The sequence below is a fragment of the Vicugna pacos genome, chromosome 35, assembly GCF_048564905.1.
Source record: "Vicugna pacos chromosome 35, VicPac4, whole genome shotgun sequence".
In the NCBI taxonomy this organism is placed as follows: domain Eukaryota; kingdom Metazoa; phylum Chordata; class Mammalia; order Artiodactyla; family Camelidae; genus Vicugna; species Vicugna pacos.
The window spans coordinates 19,585,017-19,612,143 of record NC_133021.1 but is presented as its reverse complement, the minus strand read 5'-3'; the positions used below and the strand labels follow the sequence as shown (position 1 = coordinate 19,612,143).

At 36.0% G+C, this 27,127-nt stretch overlaps 2 protein-coding genes across 2 annotated transcripts in view; both read left to right on the top strand.

The window, feature by feature from the left end:
- The window catches only part of LOC107035236 (uncharacterized), a 23,943-nt gene extending 7,223 nt beyond the window's left edge, over positions 1-16,720 (top strand). Inside the window, exons 7-16 of the mRNA XM_072954979.1 lie at positions 435-540; positions 2,610-2,756; positions 3,366-3,417; positions 3,790-3,859; positions 8,183-8,276; positions 10,118-10,146; positions 10,333-10,405; positions 12,174-12,419; positions 14,871-14,944; positions 16,087-16,720. Of these exons, the coding sequence (XP_072811080.1) occupies positions 435-540; positions 2,610-2,756; positions 3,366-3,417; positions 3,790-3,859; positions 8,183-8,276; positions 10,118-10,146; positions 10,333-10,405; positions 12,174-12,419; positions 14,871-14,944; positions 16,087-16,641 (1,446 nt within the window). The 3' untranslated portion in view covers positions 16,642-16,720. The remainder of the gene's footprint in view (positions 1-434; positions 541-2,609; positions 2,757-3,365; positions 3,418-3,789; positions 3,860-8,182; positions 8,277-10,117; positions 10,147-10,332; positions 10,406-12,173; positions 12,420-14,870; positions 14,945-16,086) is intronic.
- LOC140691474 (ankyrin repeat domain-containing protein 26) lies at positions 16,646-27,127 on the top strand. Its single transcript, XM_072955107.1, has 7 exons — positions 16,646-16,827; positions 18,937-19,091; positions 22,160-22,193; positions 22,475-22,616; positions 24,774-24,987; positions 26,065-26,167; positions 26,815-27,127. Exons 1-7 carry the CDS (start codon positions 16,735-16,737, stop codon positions 27,121-27,123), a joined length of 1,050 nt encoding a protein of 349 aa, XP_072811208.1. The 5' UTR covers positions 16,646-16,734; the 3' UTR covers positions 27,124-27,127.

Below are 27,127 nucleotides of genomic sequence, written 5' to 3'. Positions count from 1 at the left end.
CTGAGCATCTGGGGATACATTATCTCATTAAATCTTTGTAATACTCTTATGAGTATTAATAACTAACTGCCTAAGAAGACAGTAAGATCCCAGTTTTATAAAGGAAGACTTTGAGCTGAAGAGAAGCAACTTTTCCAGGAACAAATAGCTGTTGGTTATAGAGCTGGGACTTCTGAATTCGAGACACTTTCCATATGTCAGGCTCGCTCTAGATAACTTACTGAGCTGTACTGCCCTCAGTTCATGACTACTTCACATTACTTTTTTTTCTTCTTTAATTATACATGCTAAATTTAAATGTTTGTAGATTGTACAAATTTGAAGTATATAGGACAATTGAAGTTTTGATATCTCTGATATTATCTGAAATAATCTAAGAATTTAATATATTTAGTAATTGTTTTTCATATTAGTATTCAAGTAGTAATATTTATTTATCACATTATTTTATATATAGCATTTACCAGCTGATTGTCGACTACAGAGACGGAAAGATATTAAATACTCCCTCTCAAAATAGCGATCTGGGACAGAATTCTGGTAATAAATTACTCTTGTTGGTCCTACCATAGATAAGGAAGTAAGATTGAGGAACTTTTGATAATGAAAGAGCAGTGAAAAAAGCCAGTGTGTAAATTTCATGTATGTTTTTATTTTTTAATTAAGTTTTTCTTAATGGTCTAGTATTCAGAATTATTTAAGAAGTTAATTGTATGTAATTTAAAATCTGAGACAATAATGTCTGAAAAGAAATTCATTTATTTAATCATATCCCCTGAAATCCCATATTATATCTTTGTGTAAATAAGAAAAACGTTTTTTAACTTTGTTGTACATTTCCTCTAACATTATAACAAATTGGCCTTGTTATAGAACTGGACCTTTAGTTTTTATAGAGAATGGATTACATTGGGTAAATGAATGCTAGTTATTGCATAGTGATTAATCTCACTAAAAAAGTTACTATCTTTAAAATGAAACTCGGCAGTGCCTTCCTGGTGTTATAAACGAATGGCCAACAATTAGAACTGCACAACTGGGCCAGTGTGCAGCATACTAATAAGAGATTGTTTTTTTAAAGATACCTAGTGGTAGCGCAGAAGTCAGAAAAACAGTGCATTGTTGAGAAGCACTGGCTACTTTTTACATCATTATACCAACAAGGTCTCACTCGGTTACCAATTTCATTCCTCATAAGTGCAGACAGAATGCGATATGTTGACTTCATGAGAGTGAGATGTTTTCTTCTTTTTTGGGGGGGATACTTGTCTTGAAACTATAATTTTGTTAGGACAAGATTCTTTGTTGCCATTAGTTAAAGAGTTGTCATAATAAATACTCAAATAACACAACTCAGGACTCAACAAATTGCAATAAAAGCACAGAAGGGCTTCACATAAAAAAAAAAATGACTGTGTTGCCTAGATGTGACCCCTAGCGTGCTGTTCAGTCTGAACTGTATGAGGGCACCTTTAACTTGGTAGACCTCGATCAAGCAAAGAACTTCTGTTGCAGGAAATACAAAGATGGAATAGACAGAGCTTTGGTCTTCAAGGTGCTCATAACACAATAGAGTTGTCCCTGGTTAGTGTCTCCATTTTTTTTTTAAAACAGGATTGTCAAAGAAAACAGTCTTATCTGTGAATTCACCCACTTGACAGATGACTGTCAAGTGTGTTTTAGGTACTAAGCGCCACTCTGACGTCACAGAATGCAAACAGGTCACAAGCACAGTTCCTGGCCTCCAGGAGCTCGTTACTGTCATCACCATTTTTATGATTGACTTTACTTTATTCTGTGCTTACTGTGTCCCAGAGCCCACTAGGACTTTGTAACTGTCTTTATGTATTTTTTATTGATATTTAATATGTGCCAGATACTTTAAGTCCACGGTGAGGAAGGGAGTGTTTTAAAAGTGGGTAGGATGTCAGGTAAGCATGCAGAGTGAGTAGTAGTTTGCCAGGGAAGGAGGCAGAAGGGCAGTGTATGGTGGGCAGGACATCTTTCAAGACTACATTTGGCAGAAAGGACAGCAGTGCAAACGCTAAGATTGCTGGTGAACTTTGCAGGATCTATGAGTTTCATTTTGTAGGTGCAAAAAGGATGCTGTAGGAATGGTTGGGAAAGAGGTGGCTAGCTAGCTCAGGCACGCATCTGAAAGCCTTTCTAGTACTATAGGAAGGAGGAGGTCTGCTGTAGACCTTAGGGAATTTGTCAGAATGCTTTTAGCTGCAAATAATGATAGGAGACCTAAGTAACAGTGGCTACAGCAACAAGAGTCAGGATTGGTTAGAAGGGTCGGTGATGTCATCAGGATCCCAGATGCTGTCGCTCCTTCAGCAGTGAGGCTGCTGGCTCGCCTTTCCTGGTCTGCTGATGGGCAGCAGCTCCAAGCGTCATCTTCTCACATGACAGTATCCGCAGGCGAGGAGGGCTGCTTCTCTCTGCATGTTTTCTGTTAACGAGGAAGAAAACAGAGAAGCTTCTGGTAGACTTCCCCTAGCATCTTATTGGCTGGGTTACATCACATGCTCATTCCTAAACCAGCCACTGGGGAAGGAGATGTAGTTACTATGATGACTGCAGAATAATCATTTCTCTTTTTGCAGCTGAGAATTTACCTTCTTCACATACTGGGGTAGAAAATAACCAGGAAGAGTTGCAGTTGTCCAGCAAGGACAACGAAGAAGACATGGTTGTCAAGCTGGGAGCCAGCAATGGCAGCAGCATGGATTCACTGAAGAGTGTTGAGAAGAGTAAGATTTGATTTGAGTCTTAGGGTTTCCTGGTTATGACACAAAGCAGGGATGCACAAGCTTTTTCTATAAAGGGCCAGAGAGTCAATATTTTAGGCCATGCGGTGTCTGTCACATCTCCTCATGTCTGCCATTGCAGTGTGAAGGCAGCCCTAGACCATATGTGAGTGAATAGGGATGACCGTGCCCAGATAACACGAGGCTGACAAAGCCAAATGGCAGGGTGGGTTAGTCCCATGGGTGTCATCCAGAAACAGCATGCTGTGTAAGTTTGACAATGTCAGTTTATGATACTGATTCTACTAGTGATTATCATTTTTTTGTGAGTCTCATAAAGTTTGGTTGGGATTTTGGTCCTTGTAAGCAGCAGTTCACTTTAAGATACCAAATTTTGATAAATATCTTTTTTTTTTGATAAATGTAAAGGAGGGTAAGTGGTTTTTATGCATTAATTACCCACCAGGAGTATAGTCAATATTCACTCGAGTGTGTAGTCTCCAGGTGTGGTCCCAAAGGAAAGCTTTTTAACAAAACATTGGTCTTATACTTTTAATATTCTGTATTTTTCTATTGCTGATACAAAATCTATTTTACTTTTCTCTTTAATAGAGCTTTTAAGGGTTAAGTTTGCACCGAGGTTTGAAGATCTCTCTGTAAGCAGGTAGGATTTTGTGGATTTTTAAAAATTATATGTTGACTGAGGGAACACAGGGAAAAGAAACAAGGTTTGTTGAGTGTCCTACTCTGGGTTAGACACTGTGTTGTGTACTTCACATTTGTTGCCTCATACAGTCACCGCAACAGCTTTGCAGAGTAGCTGTGCTGTTGTAGCTTACTTCTAGTTAATTAGGCAACTGTAGTTCAAGGAGGTTGACTAGTTGACCCATGATTCCATGGTTAACAAGTAGTTGACCTGTGACTTGACCATCAGGCAGCCTGGCTCCCAAATCTGCTTTCTTATCCCTCAGCATAGACTTTTGTTTGTTTAAAGAAATGAACTCACCCATTTTTGATGTGTATTTTTGCTCCAAAGTGTTTCATCCATACCTGGTATTGATGATTCATGGCATCCATCAGATGATGACTCAGATCTTGCTCCCGAGGTAAAGTGCTCTCCTGTGAAATTAATTTTTCTGCTCTGAATTTAGTTTTGTGTAATATTTACTCTTAAAATTTGGCAGTGGTCTGCCTATCATTGTTCTATGTTTGTGTTGGAAAGTTGGTCAGAGTAAACCATTTTATAAAAATACGACAGGTTGATTTTTTTTTCTTTTTTTTACTTTGGTAAATACTGAAGATGAGGCTGAAGCAAAATGGATCAGAAAATATATAGTGACAGGAAAACTGCTGTGAAAAGTTTTCCCACGATAGAGGAAGTGTGAAGCTTGGCCAAGGATAGGGGTTCTTTGACTTTTAAACCACACTGACAGCACTTGTAAATTACTCGTGCCTCAGGGACACCTTCAGTGCACACAGCTACTTACCATGATAATCATGGGCTCTTCCTGGGGCCTTTCAGTTCCAAAACTATGTAGCAGGTGTCTTTTTTTTTTCCCCCCTTGGACACTTTTTATTTTGGTAGCATAGAGTTTTTAGGAAAGATTTTTTTTTTTTTACTTTATTTCTATCTTTGGTTCTGCATTAAGACTAAAATAATAGTTGAAAGTATAGAAATTTAGAAATTAAAATTCTGTTTCTCAAAACCCATATTATAAAGAGAGTCCTCTGTGTTTTCCAAATTATCCCATTAAGAGTTTATTCAAAACTCTTCATCTAATTGAAGAATACATGTTTTCCCTAAAATAACAACCGGCTCTCAAAGTAGACTCTTAATAACAACCATATGATGAAACCTACTTCAGAATTCTTTTGTATTATAGTTTTAAAAAGTATGTCCAGTCCTCGTGTCCCATTCTAAAATTTCAAGTTTCAGACATTTTGTAGTATAGTTACTTACATATTCATTTTATAGCCCCTGCATCAGTATATTCCGCTAGAGAGTAGGAAACATAATTGTGCATTTCCTGGAGCACCTAGAATAAGGTCTTAAATGGAAGAAGCATCTTAGTATTTTCTGAATGTGAATGCATGAAGAGACATGGAATTCTGTATCATGCTGCAGATAATATAACATGCACACTCTATCATAGTGAAATCTATTTGATGGTACAGGTAATATAATATGCACGCGATGTCATAATGAAATCTATTTGAATTCTAAAAATACGACTTAAATTTCTATTCCCTTTGTCTAGGTTGTAAAAGTTCAGTTGTTATGACAGGAAATATGTCATAAATGCCAAGGAAATAGATAAGAAGTATATGATGAATAGGAATAAGCTGCAGTCTGTTTTCCAGTATCTACCAGTTGTGAGCTTAGAATTTGAGATGAAAACTTTTTAACCTTTTTAGCCCCCTCTCATGTTCCATTCAATATATCTTTTCAAGCTATATATTATCCTTAGAATCCTGTACCTGTTCTTTGTCTAGGTGGAAAGTTGATGTGTTAGGAACTTTCTAAAATCTATTCTTCTCTCTAGTAATAATTCACAGTGCTCAGGTAGTGAGAGATGACCATGTTCAATTGAGTGACTTCTAGTGACAAAATTTAACTCTTACTTAATAGTAGTATTTACAAACAAACAGTTGTAGATTAATACAAGTCAGTATTATTGGGGATATACTATGAACAAAGGCCTTTGTTTTATATATCATATATTTTGATATTTTTATAAAATTTGCTGAAGAATAATATATATACTTGCATATGTAATGTATATATTTTTATGTATATGATAAAAAGGTAAAACAGAGGCTTTCATTCATAGTATATCCCTAACAATACTGATACATCACCGATCTATTATATATAAATGCTGAAATATATGTATTTCTCCACATACCTTGTTATACTTACATTTTCCTTTTTTTCTTGCCTTAAGTTTGTACTTGACTAGTCATGTTCAAACATAAATGGAGGGATGTTTTGACTTCACTTTCTCACTTTTACATTTGCCCAGCAAAATTTTTTCCTCATTTTAACCCAAAGTTAGTAAAGTCATTCCGTGCTGCATGTCATACCACTGCAGACTGCACTTCTGTTAATTTTCCAGACTCACCTAATGAAACTGGTGTATGTAGTGCAAAAACCAAGGCTTAGAAGTCATAGGGAATCGGCTTGGGTTCTGAAGTTACATTTTCTAAAAACTAAAGAAAATAATTCTTGGTCAGCCTGGGACCAGCTGTTTCTTTGTTATAAATGAATGTGTCAAACTCTTAGTGAGATTCAGAGAGAAACAGGTTGTACTAAAAAAACAAAAAAACACACACAAAAAATGGTGTTTTTGTTTGTTTAACCACTTTGACCTTGAAAAGACATTGATTGTGACTTCAAAGTATTATTATATTTGGATTGTCAATTAGAGCTGCAAAGAACATTTCAGGAGAAGCAAAAGCATGGGGAATAGTAATAAATATGTGGGGTTAAAATACCAGAAGTTTGGTTTAGTGATGTTTTACTGAGGACAGCCCATTTCGGGTAGGGAAAATAGCGTGCACTGACTACCTTTATGGCGACCGGACTTGAAGGAAGCTAAGTGCAGGGTAGAGGTGACCTATTCCAAGGTGATGGCCGTGGAAAGAGGTTAAAAGAGCCTGAACTCTTGGATCTCGGCAGCTCCTGCCTAGTGGCACGGCACTGTACTTGAAGTCAGCAGACGTAGCATCCTGGTTCTGACCCACTGTGGGATCTTGGAAACACTTGTCTGACTTGTTTGAATGTCAGTGACCTCGTGCAAAAACACGGTACTGTTACCTACCTCTCAGGTTATGTGTCATGAACAAAAATGTGGTAACAAATGTGAAAACACATTGTCAATTGTAAAGGGTGCTATAGAAATGTAAGACAGAATGATCACAGTGGCCACTAGTGACCTACTGAAATGTTGAGGACACTTTTTTAAAATCTGAAGGACAATAAAATGGGAAAGTTGGAGCGGGCATGGGGAGTTCTCATTTGGGGTATGTTAAGTGTCAGTAAACTATTATCGGACATCTCCGATAGGTATATAGTGCTTTGGTACTTGACGCCTTCTGGGGATTTTAGATGTTTTGACCTTAAATAAATTCCTGTTCCTGAACACCAGCTATGCATCAGGCAGTTAGACACTGAATGTAGCAGCTGAGGGGTTAGGCTGTAGTGGCAGGAACAGAAGAACAAGTAAACAGGAACCCTTTATCAGGGACAGTAAGGCCTTCATATAAGGAACGTGGAGAGCGTTAGGTTAGACAACAGTGGGGGAGTTTGTAGTTAGGACTGGGGTGGAGTAAGGGTGGAATTCAGGTAGTCAGAAAAGAGCTGAGTGTGACCAAAGCTGCCAGGTGATGGACAGGAAGGAGCCAGTCACAAGAAGGCCCAGGGGAGGGATGTTCTGGACAGAGAGAACAGTGGGTCCCATCTGCTCATCACGGTACTCCAGCATCTTGGAGTGGCCAGGAAGCAGCAAGTGGGTCCGTCCTTAGAATCACTTTTATTGTTGTTGTGTGTAGAGAAGAGAATGTGCATGATAAGGGCCTGGCACATGTGGATGGTCAACAAACAGTATTCTTATTCTTCCTGTATTACAGTAAAGCTTATGGTACTTTTTTGAAGAGCTGCATAACTACATTTAAAATTTTTCTACTGTTAATTTAAACATAAATGTTTTTCTTTCTACTTTGCTACCTTATTCAACTATTTTTCCTATCAATAAAAGTTTTATCAAATAATAGATTCTGCTAAGCCTTTGTTTACTGAAGTGTAGCAGTTTCCACAGTGTTCTGTTAATATTCAACATGACAGACTCCAAGGCTTCTTTTCATGCCAAGTATGTTATTTTAATACTAAAGACAATACCTGCCCTAAGAAACATTTTAAATTTATAGCACGTATACTTATTAAAGAATATATTTAAATATGTATATTTTTAATTTTATTTTTTATTGAAGTGTAGTCAGTTTATAATGATAGTTTCAAGTGTACAAAAAAGCAATTCAGTTATACATATAAAAATATGCATTTTTAAAAAAAGTCCTTTTCTTTTGTTGAGGAATGCAAAATGGAATTAGGTGTTTTGAAGTTAATTCTTTGTTGAAATCTGCACATGTCAGTATTTTGTCTGTGAAAATATTTGCTCTGGATTTCCATGCTCAGTTTACAGAGTCAAAAGCCAACTGAAGATAAAAGGTAGACTTGATCTAGAGAGTGTATATGAAATTTTCTATTTAAATGTTTGGGTTTCTAGGATACGCTTATCTTGCTTTTAAATCTAATTGCTTTTAAAGTAGGAAATTAAAAATAATAATAATAAGGTAGGAAACACAAGTATTTTCTTAGAATGGGATTAGGAAATCTTTATGCAACTCATTATTAATATTAATTTTAACAGAGTACCTCCAAGATTCAACTACCAAACCATGTTGATCAGTTATCTGGAGCTGCAGGTCAAGGAGAAAAAAATACATTAAATGGACAAATAGAAAGTAAGCACTGTATTTTATAAAAAAGTCATTTGACAGAATGTTGATTTAAAACATGAATTTGGATATATTCTCTCAGCCAAATAAAATCACCTGTTGAACGTACAGTGAGAAAAAAAGAGGAGAAAAGGAGGTAGATTGTATATCTTATCGGATGTTTTTCTATATATTTCCTATATTTCTTAATCAGCAACAGTTTAAACTAGAATGCTGTTTGAGGAGCTCAGTTGTTAGTTTTCTTTCAAGATGCTCTTTGACCTGAGGACAGTCAGGAAACCAGGAGAAGAGAAGGAGGGAGCAAAAAATGAGAGAGGCAGGGAGGAGGGGAGTAAATGAAGGAAAAGGAGGGGGGTCTCTGACAGGAGGTGATAATGTAGAATAGTTCTTTGGATGAAGGAAGAGAAGAGTATTTGAAATGTGAGATGGATGTGAAGTGAGCTTCTTCCAGCACCAAAGCTTGTCTGGGAAGCACAGCAGAATGTTCCACTCCCCCGCCCCCTGATCATTAGGAAGGCAGTGAGGACTGCGGTACCTGATCACGCAGAGCTGGGGGTACCTGCCGTGGGTGAGCACAGGCATGTGTAGTCAGCTCTCAATGTCTGGACCTTCATGTCATGCAGCGTGTTGCTGCCTTATAGGATGGTGTCTCATAGGCCAACAGAAGAGTGGGAAAGAGGAAGAGAGCAGGGTGCATCCGGGGAGGTCAGGGGAGCTGGAGCCTGGTAAAGAGTCCGTTGGAAAGTCTGCAACTTCTGATGCAGCTTTTGGGGAAGTGTTACAGTGAGGCGCGTGAGGCTGGATTTCAGAAGGATCAGTTAAGTCCAAGTGCTGTAGAAGCAGACGCGGTATAGACCAGAGTTTCTCAAATTTTACTCAGTCACCCAGTGAAAAGTGCACATTCTGAGCAGTGGGTCTGCGTTTCTAACAAGCTCAGGTGATGCCCTTGTTGCCGCTCTTCAGACCACGCTCAGAGGGTAGACTTGTGTTTAGAGGAAGCAAAAGAAATTAATAAGGTTCATTCCATAAATGTTAAAGTTGTTCTTTTCAGTGAATACTACACAGGTTTTGAAATATAAAAGACTTTTAATATCTAATAATTCTGTGGCAATTATATTTTATTTTTGATCATCAGATTTCAATACTGAAAACTCAGTATACATTCTTTCTTGCATGAGTGGATCAAGAAACTTTGATGGCTAGAGGATCCAAGAAATGTAGGCATACCAATAGCCCATGTGGGTATGGAAAAAAATGAATATTTTTATGAGCTATTATTCTACAAGTGTGTATCCAAGCTGATCAATTCATCACACTTTCTCTGATGATAAGTGAATTGCACATTCAAATGAACTGCCATCACAACTGTGGACTTCCTAAATTATAGGACAAATTGAAGAGCATGATAAATACTTGTAGTCTAATGGTGTCAGTCGCATTAAAGCTGTGCTGTTGCATTTTACCATCAGCTTTCACATTTGTCTTCTTGGAGCCATGATTTGTTCTTCTGATTAAAGATGGCTTTTCTCCTCCTCAGGCTGCATGTTCGCATTGGTATATGTGCACGTTTCTATTTTATAAAGTCATTTGAAACATAATCGTACTTTTGAAATCTTAACTGCATGTTTTGTTAAACCTATATTCCTGTTCTTTATTCAGCATCTATAATGGATTCATATTTCTGTCTTGTTGCTGTCCTAACTGCCCCTCAAAAACAAAACACCGAAACCTAATGTGTTCATTTCCAAAGCAAGCATGAGGATTGCACTCAGTACTAACTCTGCATGAATGGATAGTTGGCTTTCATATTTACATGTAATTGATTATGTGTCCCTTTTGGCTTTTAGATTCTACTGAAATGCATCCTCACTTGAAGGTAAAAACTTTAATACTTTTATCTTGAATTATTTTTTTTAATGTGGGTACTGGGAATTTAGCCTAGGACCTCATGCACTGCTAAGCAGGCACTCTGCCACTGAGCTAGACCCTCCCTCCCTTGAATTATTGCTACAGGTTGTATCAAATGTACATTATTAATCAGTTTGTTTCAAAAACCATTCAGCCTGCAGTTGGAGTGAAAGATTCTCTTCCTAATAAAACAGGAGGAATGAAGAATTTACAAACATTCAAATCAGGTAAATTTTGTAATACAAATTTAACTCTGAAATGAAGTACAGTCTTCTTATTCCTAATTCCTTTCATTTTTTCAAATTTAATTGAAAGATGACATAAATAAGGCAGATGTTATTATTGGCATCCATGATTAAAAAAATATATAAGCATAAGAAAAAGATTTTTTAAAATGTCAGCTTTGACTCAGATGTTTCTATTGATGCTGGGAGACACTGTAGTGCTCAGTTTGGAATCCCTATATTTCTTAGGGATTCTGAGAGATTGATTATTAGGTTCTAAGGTTTTTCCAGAGTTTTAAAATGCTTAACTGAATTCTGACCTTTACATAGGGTAAAGCTTCACTTGCTAACATGTCAGTCATATTTCACTTTAATTATTTCAGTGCTGTCACATTGATCATATTTATTTATTTCTGTATTTATTTATTAATGGAGGTCCTAGGGATTGAACCCAGGACCTTGTGCATGCTAAGCATGTGCTCTACCACTGAGCTATTTCCCTACCCCGAAGATCTTAAGCCAACTGGATGTTTTGATTAGCAGTGTGTGTGGGGGGGAGGGGGTGGTGTCTTTGATTATTAAAAATGATGGAAGTATTTAGTCCTACCTTAATATTTGGTAGACACGATCTTTTAAAACAATAACCCTGAAAGTTTTGGAGCTTAGGATTCTTTTTATACTATTAAAAATTATTGGGAATTCCAAAGAACTTTTAACTGGTTTGTATCTATTGATGTTTAGTATTTTAGAAAATAAAACTGAAAGATTTAAAATACAAGCACACACAAACATTCCATTAGTCATTAGAGCTATGATGTTATCACATGTCATATATCTGGAAACCTCCACTGCACACTTAACGGAGAATGAGAATGAAAATAGCATTCAGTATTATTGTGAAAATAGTTTTGACCTCGTGGACTCCCTAGATGGAGGGAACTTGGGGCTCCAGGGCTTCTCAGATGACACGTGAGAACTGCTGTTTTAAACAGGATTCATGGATGTGAAATGATAAAGGGACCCTTGTGATGAAATGGGCTTTAAAATTCACTTCTACATTTCTTACCTTTTTTTCTTTAACTTGTCTTAAAAAGTTTAAATCTGACAACTTAATTCTTTTAAAAAAAGGAAAACATTTTTGCTGCATATTTCCTGTCTCGTGGCACCCTGTACTCTTTGGGTCTAGTTTGTACCTAGACTTATCCTATTTTTATATGGAAAAAATTAGTCACTCAAGGCTATCCTTTCTTAAATAAATTTATGATGTTTATCCAAGCCTTAAGGAAAGAATTCTGAAGATATTGGTACATTGAGGAAAGACGGTCTCATTTAATTAAAGTAGTACCATTCAGTAAGTTTTCTTAAAGCCCATGTCTCTAGGACACAGTACTGCCATGCATATTTATAAGTCCAGTAAATGGCTGGTTAGACATACAGTTTGTTAATGAAAAAATTCATATGTTGAAGAATCATAATTATTCATAAAGCTCTTATGGAATATAGACTGTTTAATAGAGAGTGTGAGTGAATCCAAATAAGTAATACTCGAGAATTAAAAGTAGAAAAAAGAGAGACAGTGGTTCCCTATGTGAACAGCAGTGACATGTAAAGTACAACCAGCTGGGAAGGAGCAGTGTGTCTGGGGGGAGAGGAGGATGTGGGGCTGCGGACGTGGGGCTGCTGCTCTGGAAAGAGAATTCGTACAAGTTAGTCAAGCTTGTATTGTTATTCACATTCTAATAAGTGGAAACTTTGTTTTTGGATTCTTCAGACTGGGATTCTACTAGTTGGAGACCCAATAATGTGGCTGGTCAAAGAACCAAGCACTTGAAAGTCGATAAATGTCTGCTGGTATCACAATCAGTGACCACAAACCAGTCAGCACCCACAGAACTGAGGCAGACGGCCCCGGTAGATAAAGACCAGATGAATATTGGAGCCGTGTCTCTGTCAGAAAATGCAGCACTCCGTGGCCTGCATGAATCACAGCTGCCAGAGAACAGAAACAGCAAAGAAGGTAATAAAGCAGCACAGAGAGCTAGCCATAGTCCACCTGTGCGTGGCTTCACCACACTCTGACTTTGCAGAAATCACTTTGTGGCAGGATCGCCTTTGTGTTTACTCCTTCTATGCAACCTACAAGCAGACAGTACCTTTTGGCATGACATTTACATTCATCCTCTGACCAAAGCAGCATATGAAATAGCAAAGAGGGTTAGGAGAAAGTGAGTCCGTTCAGACTAGTATTCAGCACAGTCCTGGGAGCGGGTAGGAGGAGGATGGTGTCTAGAGCTTTGTGACTGGTTGGGAAACCAAGGTGGACATCCAAAGATTCCCTTCTCAAAGTATGGCTTCTTAGCTTCATTTTTATCTAGCTCTGAATTTATAAGCATTAGTTACAGCTATATTCAGTGTAACTGAAAAAGCACCTCTGCAAATAAATATCAAAATATTTCTAGTATATTCTATGACTTTCTGTATTTTAGAATTGGCTTTCCCAGCAGTAGTGGCAGTCATTGGGAATTTGCTACACAGAACCTCCTTTTTAACTGTCCACATAGTATATCAGCTTCTTTTATTATTTTTGATGGATTGATCGGTCAAAAAGGATATTGGTTTTTAAGGAGTGCTTTATCACTTAAAAATAATGTATGGAATATCAATTCTAGTTCTTCTAGGATACCCAGTCTGTTGGTTAACCACATCTAGTATGTGTTCTACTTTATATATCAATTAATTTAGTACCTTAATCAGTGATATGATCAGAGCTGTAGTAATAAATCGTACAATATTTTTTCTACTCCTATAGTTTTATCTTCTTTTCTTTCCTTATCTGTAGAATTAATGTCATATTTAAAAAGACTCTCAATTATCTTCTATAGTAGTGACTATAAGCTATAAACTCAAAGTTTTTTTAAACCAAACAAGTGACTTGTTTGCTCTTGTTTATTCATGAGCTTGGGAGATCCAGAAAGCAGGACTTAAGACACCTACATGAGCTCCCTCAACATGGGAAGATGTGAAACAGAAAAACTACAACAGAAATAGAAGCAACTGAAAATAGTTCATGCAGATCATGTCTCTTCTCAGTTGATATCTTTTATAAAGTAATAAACAGAGTCTAGTTCTCCAGGGACCCAGTAGTCATGCATTTATTTATTTAATAAAGATTCTGTGCTGGGCCCTGATAATCTTAAATCCTAAATATTTCTGGAAACATTCCCTCAGTTCAAGCCTGCATCTTTTTTTTTTTTTTTGCATTATCAATGCCTTCAAATTTGTCTCCCTCCATTTATTTTTATGCCCTTTAAATTCATCCCTCCTGCAGTACGTAGAGTGATCTATCTCAAATGCACACATGACTATGAAACACTCTTTAAAGCATATTAATGTCCAGGCATCTTACAGGGACAGGTAAGGCTTTCATGGTCTGACTTCTGCCTGGCTCTCCATCTCTAGCGCCCTCTGTCTGTCCTTTGCTCTGGTGTTCTGAGCTGCTGGTGAAGCCCTCCTCACCTGCCCTGTATTTCACACAAATATTGACCCTCTCATGTGCGTCTCTCCCTTCCTGCCCAGCCTTGCATGCTCTCTTCCTTTCCTGTCCCGCGTTCCTGGGAAGCTGGCTGACCTCACTGTTGAAGTCTCAGCTCAGGCATTCTCTCTAGAAAAGCCATCCCTGACACCTTTTATCCACATTCTTCTTTAAACTCCAGTGCCTACTGCTAAAGCAGACGCTCAATAAGTAATTATTGAGTAAAATATACAAAGACTGTTTATACAAAGGTACTTTTAAGAGTTTGTCCTCTACAGCATAGGAGCAAAGAGGATAGACATGTAAAGAAATAGTTTACAGCTCAGCTGATGAAGATACACTAGAAAAATCTGTGAAGTACCACGGTAGCTCCAAGGAAAAAGATCCCTGTGTCTCTGTAGAAAGATAGCTGTAATCAAGGAGGACTTCACAAAGCAGGCTGAGTCTTAAAAGAGGAAAAGGAATTTGTCAGAACAATAGAGGGAAACATTTCAGATTAAGGAAAGACAAAAGCTTAAAAAGTAACAGTAATTTTGGGAACCATGAATAGCATTGCTCTTGAAGCTTGGTATGTTGTTAAAAAGGTAGTTAGGAGGTAGAGAATTGAGTCTATTGTGACTTTGTATATTTCTACTGTAGTTTTAAATTTTGTTCTCTTTCTCTTTGCTTTGTTCATGTCTGGTGGATGAATTTGCGAATGAAACTTTGAAATGTTTGTGTGCCTTTAATCTGGTAACATCTAGTATTTCCCAAATATTTTGTTGAAGTTTTAGATAACTAGAAATATTTCTTAAAAAAGTAATTGTTCAGCTAAAGATTAAGCTTAATTTAAACTGTCAATTGATGAAATGTTTTTTTATCTGTTTTTATAAAGATGATGCCTTTTATCTAGCTGTTCTAAGTAGTTAATTTTAATTAAGCATATTCATTTTTCAGCAGACCTAGACTTAGAAATGACATCTAAGGAAGAGCAAGAAGGACTTGATGGAAGTGAAAACAACCAGTCACAGGTATGTAAAAATGTAAATTTAAATTTCTGGTTTAATATTATTTTCTGTGCTTTAATAACACAGTTCAAAAGAAATTGCCTTTCAAACTAGATTTTTAGAGTCAATAAATAATTATTTAATATTTAGTTTTTAATAGCATTTTATCTAGTTACAAAGCTTAAAGTATTGTTAGGGTCTATAATAATTTATAGTTAAACTTTATCCTTGGAATTGAGGCAAAAAACCTTCCTGAATATTGTTTACTTCTTCCATTTTTATAACTGCCTCACATGATAAAGAAGGTGATATCAAATATTAAATCATGTGACTAAGTAGTTGAAATTGTAAACAATATAGCAGTGATGGCCACTGAGTAAGTTTCATGTAAGGAACAGTCATTCCCAGTGGTCCAAAATTTGCAGTTTCAAATTGCAAGTCATTGATGCCAAGATGAAAGATTTCTTCTGTCTTGTGATCTCTATGTAATTGACTTCAGAATCTACAATCAGGGAGAAATAGGGGTCATAGAGTCAACCCAACTGCCTATGAAGAGAATCAAACCTTCCAGGATTGGACCTTTGCTGTTAGGGAACAAACAAAACCTTTCTAATTTATTTCATTTCAGGGTACGAAATCAGTAAATCTTATTAAAAATTCTTTTATTCACTCTCACTAGTGAATATTAGAGTATAATACACCTGGATGGATGCAGATAATACATATTGAGATAGATCACTATCATAGTATATAGTTTGCATTAAAATTCAGGAATTTGTTCCTCTTTCTGATTGATGTTAATTGATTTTGGCACATAATAATTTACAGTTTGCCTATTCTCCAGTTATTAGTCCTATTTAAAAAAATCTTTACATGCACTGGAGGGGCTCACTATTTAAGGTATGTGAGGTGAAATATTTTTTAGTGAGGAAGCTTTTGTAATGTTAAAAACCTAATCTCTAATTCTTGGTAGATTTAACATGTATGAATTGTTTAGTTCAAACAAACAGTGACAAAGTTAGGTTTCTGAGTTCCTATTTTTCTCCTATTTCAAGGCTAAGGCAAGTTATTTTTCACTTCTTAGTTTGTGAGTAGCCATAGATTAAGAAGTTTGTTAAATTTTAATTATTTTCTAATTTTTCTTTATCTGTACTTGACTACTTAAGGATACATGTGTTTTACAAGCATGCACTGTGAAAGAAAAGAAATCGGAAGGTCAAATCAGGCAGATTAATCTTTCACCTGTGCATCTGCAAAAAATGCCTGGAGAACCAGGAATGAATAAGGAACAGGACAGAAAGGACGTACCTGTATCTTCAAAACATTCTTGTGTGGAGAAGCATGAGGACATGTGGGTCAAAAAAGGCAAATTAGACTGGAAAAATAATACAAAATTTATCACAAAGAAGTTAAATCAGAAAGTCAGTAAAATCCGTGAAAAATGCAAAGTTACTTTTCATCATAAGGCAGAGTCACTACATGACAACTCTGAACTACATGGTGACTTAAAGGAACTACCTTCCAATATGACAAATAATATATGCGATTCTGAGGAAAAAGATGCGCCTGGAGCCTCTGTCTCTGCAGGATCCCAGGCGCTCCCTCAACACGAAGAACCCAGTCTTGAAAATGTTTTTCCATCTTACTCCAAGTCTGGTTCGGCAAAGTATGGTTGCCAGTCATCTTCAAAACTTTATTTAAATGAAAATAAGTTAACTTAAAATGATAAACCAGACACTGAATATGTTTTTAATAAAAATGAGGAGGGTTTTTATAATGATAGAGAAAAAGAAGTAAGGGACCAAGTCCGACTTATGGTGAAAGAAGACCAAGAATTTGTTACGAAAAGAAAACAAAAAAGGAGCCAGAGTGCCCCCTGGAAATCAGACACTGGACACGCACCTCAGGTAAGTGATCCAAAAAGCCTTTTTGGCTTGTGGCTTTCCCGCTCCAGTGAGATGAAACACATGATTCAGATAAAAAGTCACAATATGTCTGCTGTTTCAAATACTTATAAGAAAACAAAACCAATACAAGACCAGCTCCAGTAGCCATCGCTTGCAGATAACTGTGGTGCTAATAACTCTAAAATCATGGACCCCGAATTAGGAGATGTGAGTTCTTCTCCATCAAATGGTAACAGAACAAAGTATATCTAAAAGAGTTACACCAAGATATGCAATGGTTTAAGAATGAGGTAGGCACGTTACAAGTAGAATTCCTGGCTTTGGAAAAAGAAAATTCAGCTTCAAAAAGAGGTAGAGGTTCCTTTGCTGCTACTCTGGTTATTCTCTTTATCAATCATCTCTTCCATTCTGATCCATATCTGATCTGATTTTCCACTTATGAAAATAGCTTATGTATATAATGGGGGTGATCTAAATCAATTGTGTAGTTGTGTAGAAACAGACTATTTCTGCCATCTAAATAACAGGAATTCAGGGAAGTATTTTCCTGGGTTTGGTTCCTTAATCAACATAAGTCTCTGTGTCAGTCTTTCATATGAAGTGGGAAAGTAATTCAGCTGTGTGGCACGTGACCTTCTGAGCCAGAATAAACGCAAGTGAAATGGCTTAGGAAGTATAATAAGCTCAAGGTTTGTTTGTTTGTTTGTGTTTTTAATCTATTGGCTTAAATAAAATTTACATTTCCATAGAGTGGGAAGGAAGCAGTGAATGAGAGAAGGGATATAAGCACACACTCTCACTAAACTGATCCATTCATTGCGCTTTAGTGAGTGCGGGCTTATCTGTCTCACTGATCACTGAACACTTCGAATTCCATCATGGCCACTTTGAGATATTCTTAAGAACAAATACATGTGCTCCCACATATTCTTGAATCACCACTCTTGGGTGTTTCTGTTGAGTCAGACCCTTACATTGTATTATTTAATAAAATGTAGTAAGTTTTTACATGATGATTTTATCATATAGGTAGTATGAACCCTCAGCAAAAAAAAAAAAAAAAAAAAAAAAATCAGTATTTATCTCCAAAGGAGAAATCTTGAGTTTTGAGATGCACTGAATGGTTTTCTTTACTTCTAGTAATGGATTTTTTAAATGTGTGTGTGTGTTCTTTTGTGTGAGTGCAAAGAGTGTGAAAGATAGACAGAAATCTGAAGGTATTCTCCTTTAATAGAAAAAGGAGATGAGCCCTGCCACCAGCTTTGCCAAAGTCACACTTTTAACTTATCTGATCAATCTGATGAATTTATTTGGTAATTTATTAGATTCAGTGTTATAGAATTGTATCATCTCTTTTGACACCGTGAAATGCTGAAGATCACTGCTTTAGGGGCTTTGGACAAATCACTTAAACTTTCTTGGTTGTGTTCCCATTATCAGTAGACAGTGGGGCTAAGGTAGATCACTCATTACTCCTATGCCCTGTAGCTACAAAATGGTCATGGTTATTGAATGTGAAATTGGGGAGCATTATTCCTTTTGCAGAATTCCACACTAACTGGCAATTCATCAGTTTCACTCTGTTCCTTTTGGTAAACTTGGGTTAATATATTTTATTAAACACCACTTTTTTGATACCCCAGGATCCAAATGAAAGAAGAATTATAAAAAGTAGTGGGGAAAGGATAGCTTTAGCACAGAAAGAAAATTGTTCCCTTTCTGTTACTGAAGCACCAAGGTGTGACATCTTCTAAATCTGACTGTTTAATACAAAATCTAGGTGGTAAAGACAGAAGAGGACAAATTTTGTGCCTTTGTCTTTTTATTTCTCTGTCTCTGCCATTCACATGCAGAAGAGTGGATGTAACAGCACAACATTAAGAAAGCCTTTTTAAAAGTTTGGAAATTCTGTTTCTTTTCCTCAAACAGAAAGAAGCAGAATTTACAAACATTTCAATGTCTTGAAATGATAAAATTAAAATAAGCACAAAAATATTTTAATCAATTGAAATCAGGGCAAACTCTGAGTCAAATGACAAAATGAATGAAAACAAAGTCTTTATCATGAATAAAGTAATAATTACCTTTTGTATCAAACTTTCACTAAAGGTTAAAGTAGAAGAGAACAGGAACAAAAGTGGTGAACTGAAAGCATCAGAAACCATGTGTGATGGCAACTGTTATAAAGGACTAACTCAGCGGAGGAAGAGGGGAAAAACTGATGACCAGCAGTTTCCTGCTCTGCAGAAAGGAAATTCTGATAGGTAAGCCTAGATCAATGTTCAACAGTAGATAATTATTATTTTCCTAGTATTGTTCAGAATTTCTTCCCAGTCTCATCTCTGTACTTGCTTCTGTGTATTTTGCACTCTTCCTTCCAGGTTCCGAGGACACTCCTAGATGCCAAATGCCTAATCTTTGTGCTCACATTCTAATCTCTTAGGTAGAATAATTTCCTCCTGTCTCTTTCGCTCATGACCTGTTTATTTCCCCTCTTCTGTAAAGTCTTCCTTATGCTCACTTATTACTTTCCATATGTCAGCTCTTGCATATCACATTGTATCATAGTTGTATATCTGTCTTTGAAGCAAGAATTTCTATTTCCTTGCCTATGGTTGGCACTTGATAACCATTCTGTGAATTAATAAATGACTGAAGATGGGTAAGAGTTGGAATTTTACAAAAATTGTTTTTTTAAAAATTTATTAGTAGTTTTTTTTTTAAATTGGCTTTTTTATGGATTGTTTTAAAGTAGCTCTCCTGGCTTGCCTATGAAGGAAGTAAAGAATGAAAGTGGAAAATGGACATTAGAAGCATCTGTGGCTTCACATGTATTTGAGAAGACTGCCTCACTGGCGGGTGGTCTCCTACACATGGATGACAACAGCAGTTTAAGTGAAGGAGATCTAGGTCATGGCAGGGAAAATCTACAAATTCTTTATTTCTAGGTGAAGACATATTGGCAGTGATTACCTTTTCTGGAAATAGAACAGCATCATATAGTGCAAAGGCCTAGGCAAGAGATTTCTCAACTATCAGAGGAACACTGCCAAAAGGTTAAGATGAGGACAAGTGCCTTTGAACAGAAGTAGTTTCAATATTACGTTCCCATGGAAGCTGGGCTGCAGTGAATCGGTCTAATCAGCCCCTTAGAGAACATTCACTGGGAAGGCAGGAGAGGACTGGATGATAACTGAAGGGGGATGTGGGGCTCCTGGGGGTTCCCTTTCTCTTTTTTTTAATGATAAGATGGTAGTTTGTAGAGCATGTCTCTATGCTGTTGGAATTGATTCCATAGAAGACATGTTTTTCAGTTTAACCTTGTTTGCATTTCCAATATAAGAAAGTGTATTGATTGTGTTACATTATCTTTAAAATATTGTAGTAAACATCTATTCATGTATAGTTGTTGTAAGGGCTTATTCATTGGTTCTGAAGTGTAATAGTCTTACACAATTGAATATGCAGATAATGACTTTAAAGTTACACTATTTTACATAGATTTTTTAAAATTGTATACTCATCATAACTATACACACACTTAGGCCATACTGAATAGGGTTTAATCATTCCTTGATGATTCTAGATATTATAGTGTCTTTGACAGTATCATCATGGGTGGCTATGGTTTTGTATGCTATTGTAAACTATCAGATTATATTAACTTAATATTTGTTTAGATTCTAGGAAGAAGGGGAAGGTTTTGTTTATATACAATAGAATAATAATCTATTAACAGTCTATCACAGATGATTACTTTTGGATTACTCAGTTCTAAATTACAAAAGCCATCATTCCTGTACCGAAAGTGTCATTAACATGTTTTGTTTGCTCCATAAGGACATGTCAAATGCATGAACAAACAGCTGAATGGATAATGAATGCCACTGATTAATTTCTTTAGCAAAAGGAAATCTTTATTGAAAGGTGATTTCCAGTATTGCCTAGGTCTAAAGTCTTTTTATTTTTAAAAAATAGGTGTTAAGATTCAGAAATTATTATTACAATTATTTTAACTTTTTTAATTGAGTCATAGTCATTTTACAATGTTGTGTCAAATTCCAGTGTAGAGCACAATTTTTCAGTTATACATGAACATACATATATTCATTGTCACATTTTTTTTTGCTGTGAGCTACCATAAGATTTTATATATATTTCCCTGTGCTGTACAGTATACTCTTGTTTATGTATTCTACATTTTGAAATCCCAGTCTGTCCCTTCCCACCCTCTGCCCCCTTGGCAACCACAAGTTTATATTCTATGTCTGTAAGTCTGTTTCTGTTTTGTATTTTATGTTTTGTTTTGTTTTTGTTTTTGTTTTTAGATTCCACATATGAGTGATCTCATATGTTTTTTTTCTTTCTCTTTCTGGCTTACTTCACTTAGAACGACATTCTCTAGGAACATCCATGTTGCTGCATATGGTGTTAGGTTGTCGGTTTTTATGGCTGAATAGTGTTCCATTGTATAAATATACCACATCTTTATTCAGCCATCTGTTGGACATTTAGACTGTTTCCATGTCTTGGCTATTGTAAATAGTGCTATGAACATTGGGGTGCAGGTGTCATTTTGAAGTAGGGTTCCTTCTGGATATATGCCCCAGAAATTATTATTTATAACTATACCTAGACATAGAATAATAATAGAGATTCACTTACTATATTAGTTAAAAATACTTAAAAATAAATATTACTTTCTTAGCATATTGTGAAATGCAAGTATTGAAGCCAGATTGCCTGGGTTGGAATTCTGGGCAGACATAGGGTTTCAGCAAGTGACTTAGCCTTTCTGTGCCTCATTTTCTTCCTGGGTAAAGTACCTAATGTATTACCTACCTCCCAGAATTGATGAGAGGATTAAAATGTCTTTAAGACATGTGAAGTGCTGATAGTAATGCATAGTGGTTGCATACTAAGTCCTCATAAAAGCTAATTTCATGATTATTAGAAAAGGGTTTCTTTCATATAAGGACTTAAGTAATACTTTCCAAATAGGTTTTAGTGCCTTAAATGCCAGTTTTTATTGAAAATGACAACAACAAGAAAATCCTGGTATATTTTTTCCTATCAAATAATGCAAGTAACCTTATGTTTTTCCTTTTCCTTTGTTTGTCTGCTTGATCTAAATTTAATACTTTGTTAATAATATAATTGATATACTTTCTTTGTCCTTTAATGTTAAGGTTTCCATTTTTTGTTTAACCCCTTTTATTGAAAATTAATTATCAATGCAAAGATTTTATATAAAAAATAATAGGTTAACATATTTCTTGTATTTTCAATATTTAGTATTTGGCTGAAATGAATTGCTTTTTTTTTTTTTTAGGTCTTCAAAGAAAACATCTGCTAAAAAGGACAAGGTATAGTAAAATATTAATTATAAAAATATTATCCTGTAGTAAAAAAAATTCATAAAAGATAGAGTGGGAAAACAGAAAATCCTCCTTTGTTGTAGAGACATTTACGTAAAAATAATTTAGAAACACTATTGATAAAGTTAGCCTTTTGACAAAAATCAGTTCTTTCAAGAAGTGTCTGTGTTTGTGCTCTCATAAAAAGATGGATATTTATCACCTCAGTACACTGAGCATATTTTATAACTATGTTGGAGACACTGTGAAATAGCATTATTTATTTGTAGGTCAAAGAGCAGGTGAATTCTGTGGATGACCTCGATGACTTAACTCTGTCACCGGAAACAGCTCCCGAGGACCGCGAGTCGCTTTACCCTAATTATAAGAATACCCTGAGGCTAATCGAACGACTTGTCCTGGAGAGTAAAGGTAGGACCCCCGCATGACCACACAGCCTTTTTAAGTATCTCGTGGTAACGTGTGCGCACCTAGTACTGCCCCGGAGAGCACGGATACGTTACAGTCCGCTGCGCCTCAGAAACCTGCTTTGTGTTACAGCAGAATCAGACGTGTTCTGTGCTGCCAGCCAGGGGCTGTGGCCGTTCCCACTCCCTGTGCTTTGTGTTGACTCTGCTGCCCCTACGCCTTCACCCAAGGTCAGGTCATCACTGCTTCCCTCCTAGAACGCTGAAATCACCTCAGGACTTTCTTCTCCGCCGTTCCACCTCCTGGAACCTTGGTCTACACCGCAACCATGATTACTAGATAGTTCTTAAAATTCAGATCTTTGTTACCCTCTTGCTTACAATCCAGCTCCTGCTTCTCACAGCTCCATGGTTAAAGGCCGCAGTCCTCTGGCTTCATCTTGTTTCATTTTATTACCCTTCTTTTCACATGAATTTTAGAATCAGCTTGTCAATGTGAAAAAAAAAAAAGTCTGCTAGTGTCCTGGACATTAGATGTAGATTATGTTGAATCTGTAGATTAATTTGGGGAAAACTGACTTCTTAACAATATGGAATTTTTAACCCTGAACAAAGTTTATTTCTCCACTTATATAGGTCTTCCTTGATTTTCTCAGTAATATTTTAGAGTTTTTAGTGTCTGGGTCTTTCCATCTTCCATGAGTTTACCTGTATTTCTTATTTTTCAGTGTGGTTGTAAGTAGTATATTTTTATTTGTTTGTTTTAAAATAATATAATTTAAATTTTAGTTTCTGATGATAGAAATACAGTTGATTTCTGTATGCTGACTCTGTGCCCTCCAACCTGGCTGAACCCATTGATTAGTTCTAGTAGCCTTTTTATGGATTCTCTCAGATTTTCTATGTAATCAAAGGTGGTCAAGCTTTTTCTTCTTTAAACTACTGTCTTACTAAAGATAGTTCACATTTAAGACTTGCAGCCAATAAATACATTCTCTGTCACAGCTAATCAGCTCTGTCACTGTTGCGACAAGAGTAGCCATAGACAATACAGAAATTAATGGACGTGACTGTATTTCAGTAAAACTTTATTTACCAAAGCAAGCAACCCAGCCCACAGGTTGGAGTTAGCTGACTCGCACCATGTAATCATATTCCCCGCTGACTAGCAGACAGTTTTACCTCTTCATTTCCCATCCAGATGCTTTTTGGTTCTTTATTTTGCCTGATTGCACTGGCTCCAGTATAGTGCTGAGTAGGAGGAGTAAGAGAAGCCATTCCTGTCTGGTTCCTCACCTTCTGGGAAAAGCATTCCATTTTTCACCATTGCATATGGTGTCAGCTGTAGGGTTAGGACAGATCTTTGTCATAGTGAAGACGTTCCCTTAGTTCCTAGTTGGCTGGAAGTTTTTATTAGGAATAGATGTTGAGGTTTGGGAAGTGCCTCTTTTTATCCACTGACATGATCATATGGTGTTTCTTTTTTAGTTTGTTAATATGATGAATAACATTAATTGATTTTTACATGTTAATACAGCCCTGCATTGTTGGGATACACCGCACTTGGCCGTGATGAATTATCCTGTATTGTTGGATTTAATTTGCTGATCTCTTGTTTAGAATTTTTACCTCCATTTTCATGACATTAGTTTTCTTTCTTGTAATATCTTTGTCTGGTTTTGGATTCAGGTTAATGCTAGCTCTGTAGAATGAGGACATATTTCTTCCTCTTCATTTTTTGAGGAGAATTTGTGTAGAACTGGTATTAAATTTTCCTAAAATGTTGGGTAGAATTCAGCAGTGTAACCATTGGGACTGGAATTGTCTTTGTGGTCAGGTCTTTAAACAGGACTTTCATTTTGGTTTTTAAGATATAGGGCTTTTTAGCTTATGTGTTCTTTCTTAATTGAGCTTCTGTAATTTCTCTCTTTCGAGGAATTTACCCACTTCATCTGAATTGTCAGATTTATTTACATAATGTTCACAATACTACTTTGTCATTCTTTTAATATCCGCAGAGCTTAGAAGAATGTCTTCCACAGAATAGATGCTCAGCACCATCTGTTCAATGTGTGGATGAGTGAATGCGAAATGCACAGTCCTTCATACACAAAAATTACTCATTCATTTTATTTCTATTTGTGTTTTCTTCCTAATGCAGATTATGGTACCTTGTTGAAAATTCAGAATGCAGTTCATTCATTCGGAAGCTTAATAGAATGCAAAGAATCTGACTGTGAACTGCTTAGAGGAAAAGTTAGAAAAATGGAAAGTAAGGTTAACAAGCTGCAAAAAGAGCTTTTGGAAGCAAGAGAAATGCATTCACAGTTAGAACGTCAAAATGTGGCGTGGGAACGAGAGCTCTGCAGTCTGAGGTACTGAATTTCTTGGTTTTGAAGAAATCTTTGAACTCTGTATTTAATACTGTAGATATGTAGGAGAAGTCTTACCATTGCTAACTGACCTTTTGGGATTTTACAGGGGAGAAATTTTCTTTAGTATTGTGGAATATGAGACTCTTGGAAATAACACAGCAATATATATATATCGCCTCATTCTATGTTGTCCTCCAGAAAGTTTATATTACTTTTACATTCTCACTTGCAGAATTATGAAATGAACATTTCTCTCAAGGCAGAAACTTAAAAAAAATTTATGCAGTTTTATTCTTGACATATGAATAGATGGAATAAAAAGTAAAGTGGAAAGTGATTACTGGTTAGTTTCTTCAGCATCTCTCTCATGCAGAGATAAGATCAGTTCAAAGGTCTATGCTGAAAGCACAGATTACTCTATTGTTTAATTACTTACTATGGATCCTGCCTTGTTTCAAAAGGGATTTAAAAATGATTCACTAAATAAATAATAGTCAACAAGGTAAGTTCAAAGTGTTGCAAAAGAAGAAACATAAAGTGTAGGGCGTCAGGGAGTAGACTCCCCAGCCTCGCCTTGGATTATGCTAATTAGCGGATCTGTGTTCTGGAAAAGACATCTGTGGATGTTACCTCCCACTGTAGATCATTTAGGAGTACCTGTAATATTTCATGAAGTTGAAATTTTATTTCTCATGAACTTATAAACTTGTTTCTAAACAGCAACTCCTCTTAATTAGTAACTAAATTCTCTGTTCTAATAAAGGAGTAATTTATGACTATGTGGGGAAAAAAAGGGTAATTTCCAACTCATAGCTTACTGAATAATTGCAAAATTTCTTTCCTACACTATTCACCAGAGTTACTCTTGACTGCAACTCAGTAGCATTATGTCTTATCATTGCTACTTTTCAAATATATATATATCTTTATGAAGAGATTGAAGTGAGGAATTTAAAATGTGAGACTTAGAAATGAAAAAAAAATGAGAACATAGAAATTCCATTAGGGTAATAAACCGGCATGTGAAGAACCAGATCATAAATGAACTTTTCATTTTCTAACAAAATTAATTTTAAGGGAGAAACAATACAGTGAACAAGTTTTCCCAAAACAGCAACTTGAAAGCACTGTCCAACCACTAGAATTTGAACTGAAGAGCATAAGGAATAAACTGAGTCAGGTAAATTAGCCTTAGGTGAAAATTTCATATCTCTAACACTGTTTCATCAATATTATTTATAATATTCCTTTGAATTAATCTATATTTTCATTTAAAACAAATTTAAAAAGTTATCTCAACCTAAATATGAACTATGACATTTAGAGCTTAACTTACTAATTTCTTGGTGTTCTTGGCATCTAGTAGATGCTCTGTGTCTTTTCTGAATGAAGGAATGGAAGGTAAATTGTTATATAATCAGAGCTAAGGCTCTTACTGAGGGGGTAGCTGTAAAGATTAGATATCAGATATAATTTTTAAGTGTAGTCAGATTTATTAATTTTTTATTTTAAGTCTTCTGGGTTTGTTGTATTTCAGAGAAAGAAAAGCCTTTCCAGTTCTGAGCTTCTTAAATATTCTTTTGTGATTTCTTTTTTACTTTCATGGATTCACTGTCTTTAATTAAATTTTTGAACTTTTGGGGATTTCTGCTTGTTTAAAGTTTGAGATTTGTATCCACCTTAAGTTTTTCCAGTTAGATATCCAGTTATTGCAAGCTTTTTTGTTGTATAAACTTGAAGATTAGTCTTTCACTTCAAAGGAAATTGTGATATGTCAGTTTATTGTGTACAGTTCAAAGAGTAAGAGATGAGTGGTTTCACTTACAGGACACAATGAATTTTGAGGTGTCTGACCCAAAAGATAATGGCAAGGTGCTTCCTCAGCAACTTTCTGAAGCTGAAAGTCAATTCCGTGGCCCAGAAATTGAGCTACATCCCAGGAGAGATGCTCTTAGACCAGTGACGGTGTTAGAATGTGTGCATAGAGACCAAAGCCAAGCCCAGTGTTCAAACAAGAAAATTGAACCCTTGTATCAGCACAAACAAGGGAAAGTCAATAAATACGCTGGAAAGCAAGCATCCTTGGAGGAGAGATTGTGTGAACTACAAAGTGAAAACATGTTGCTTCAACAGTAACTGG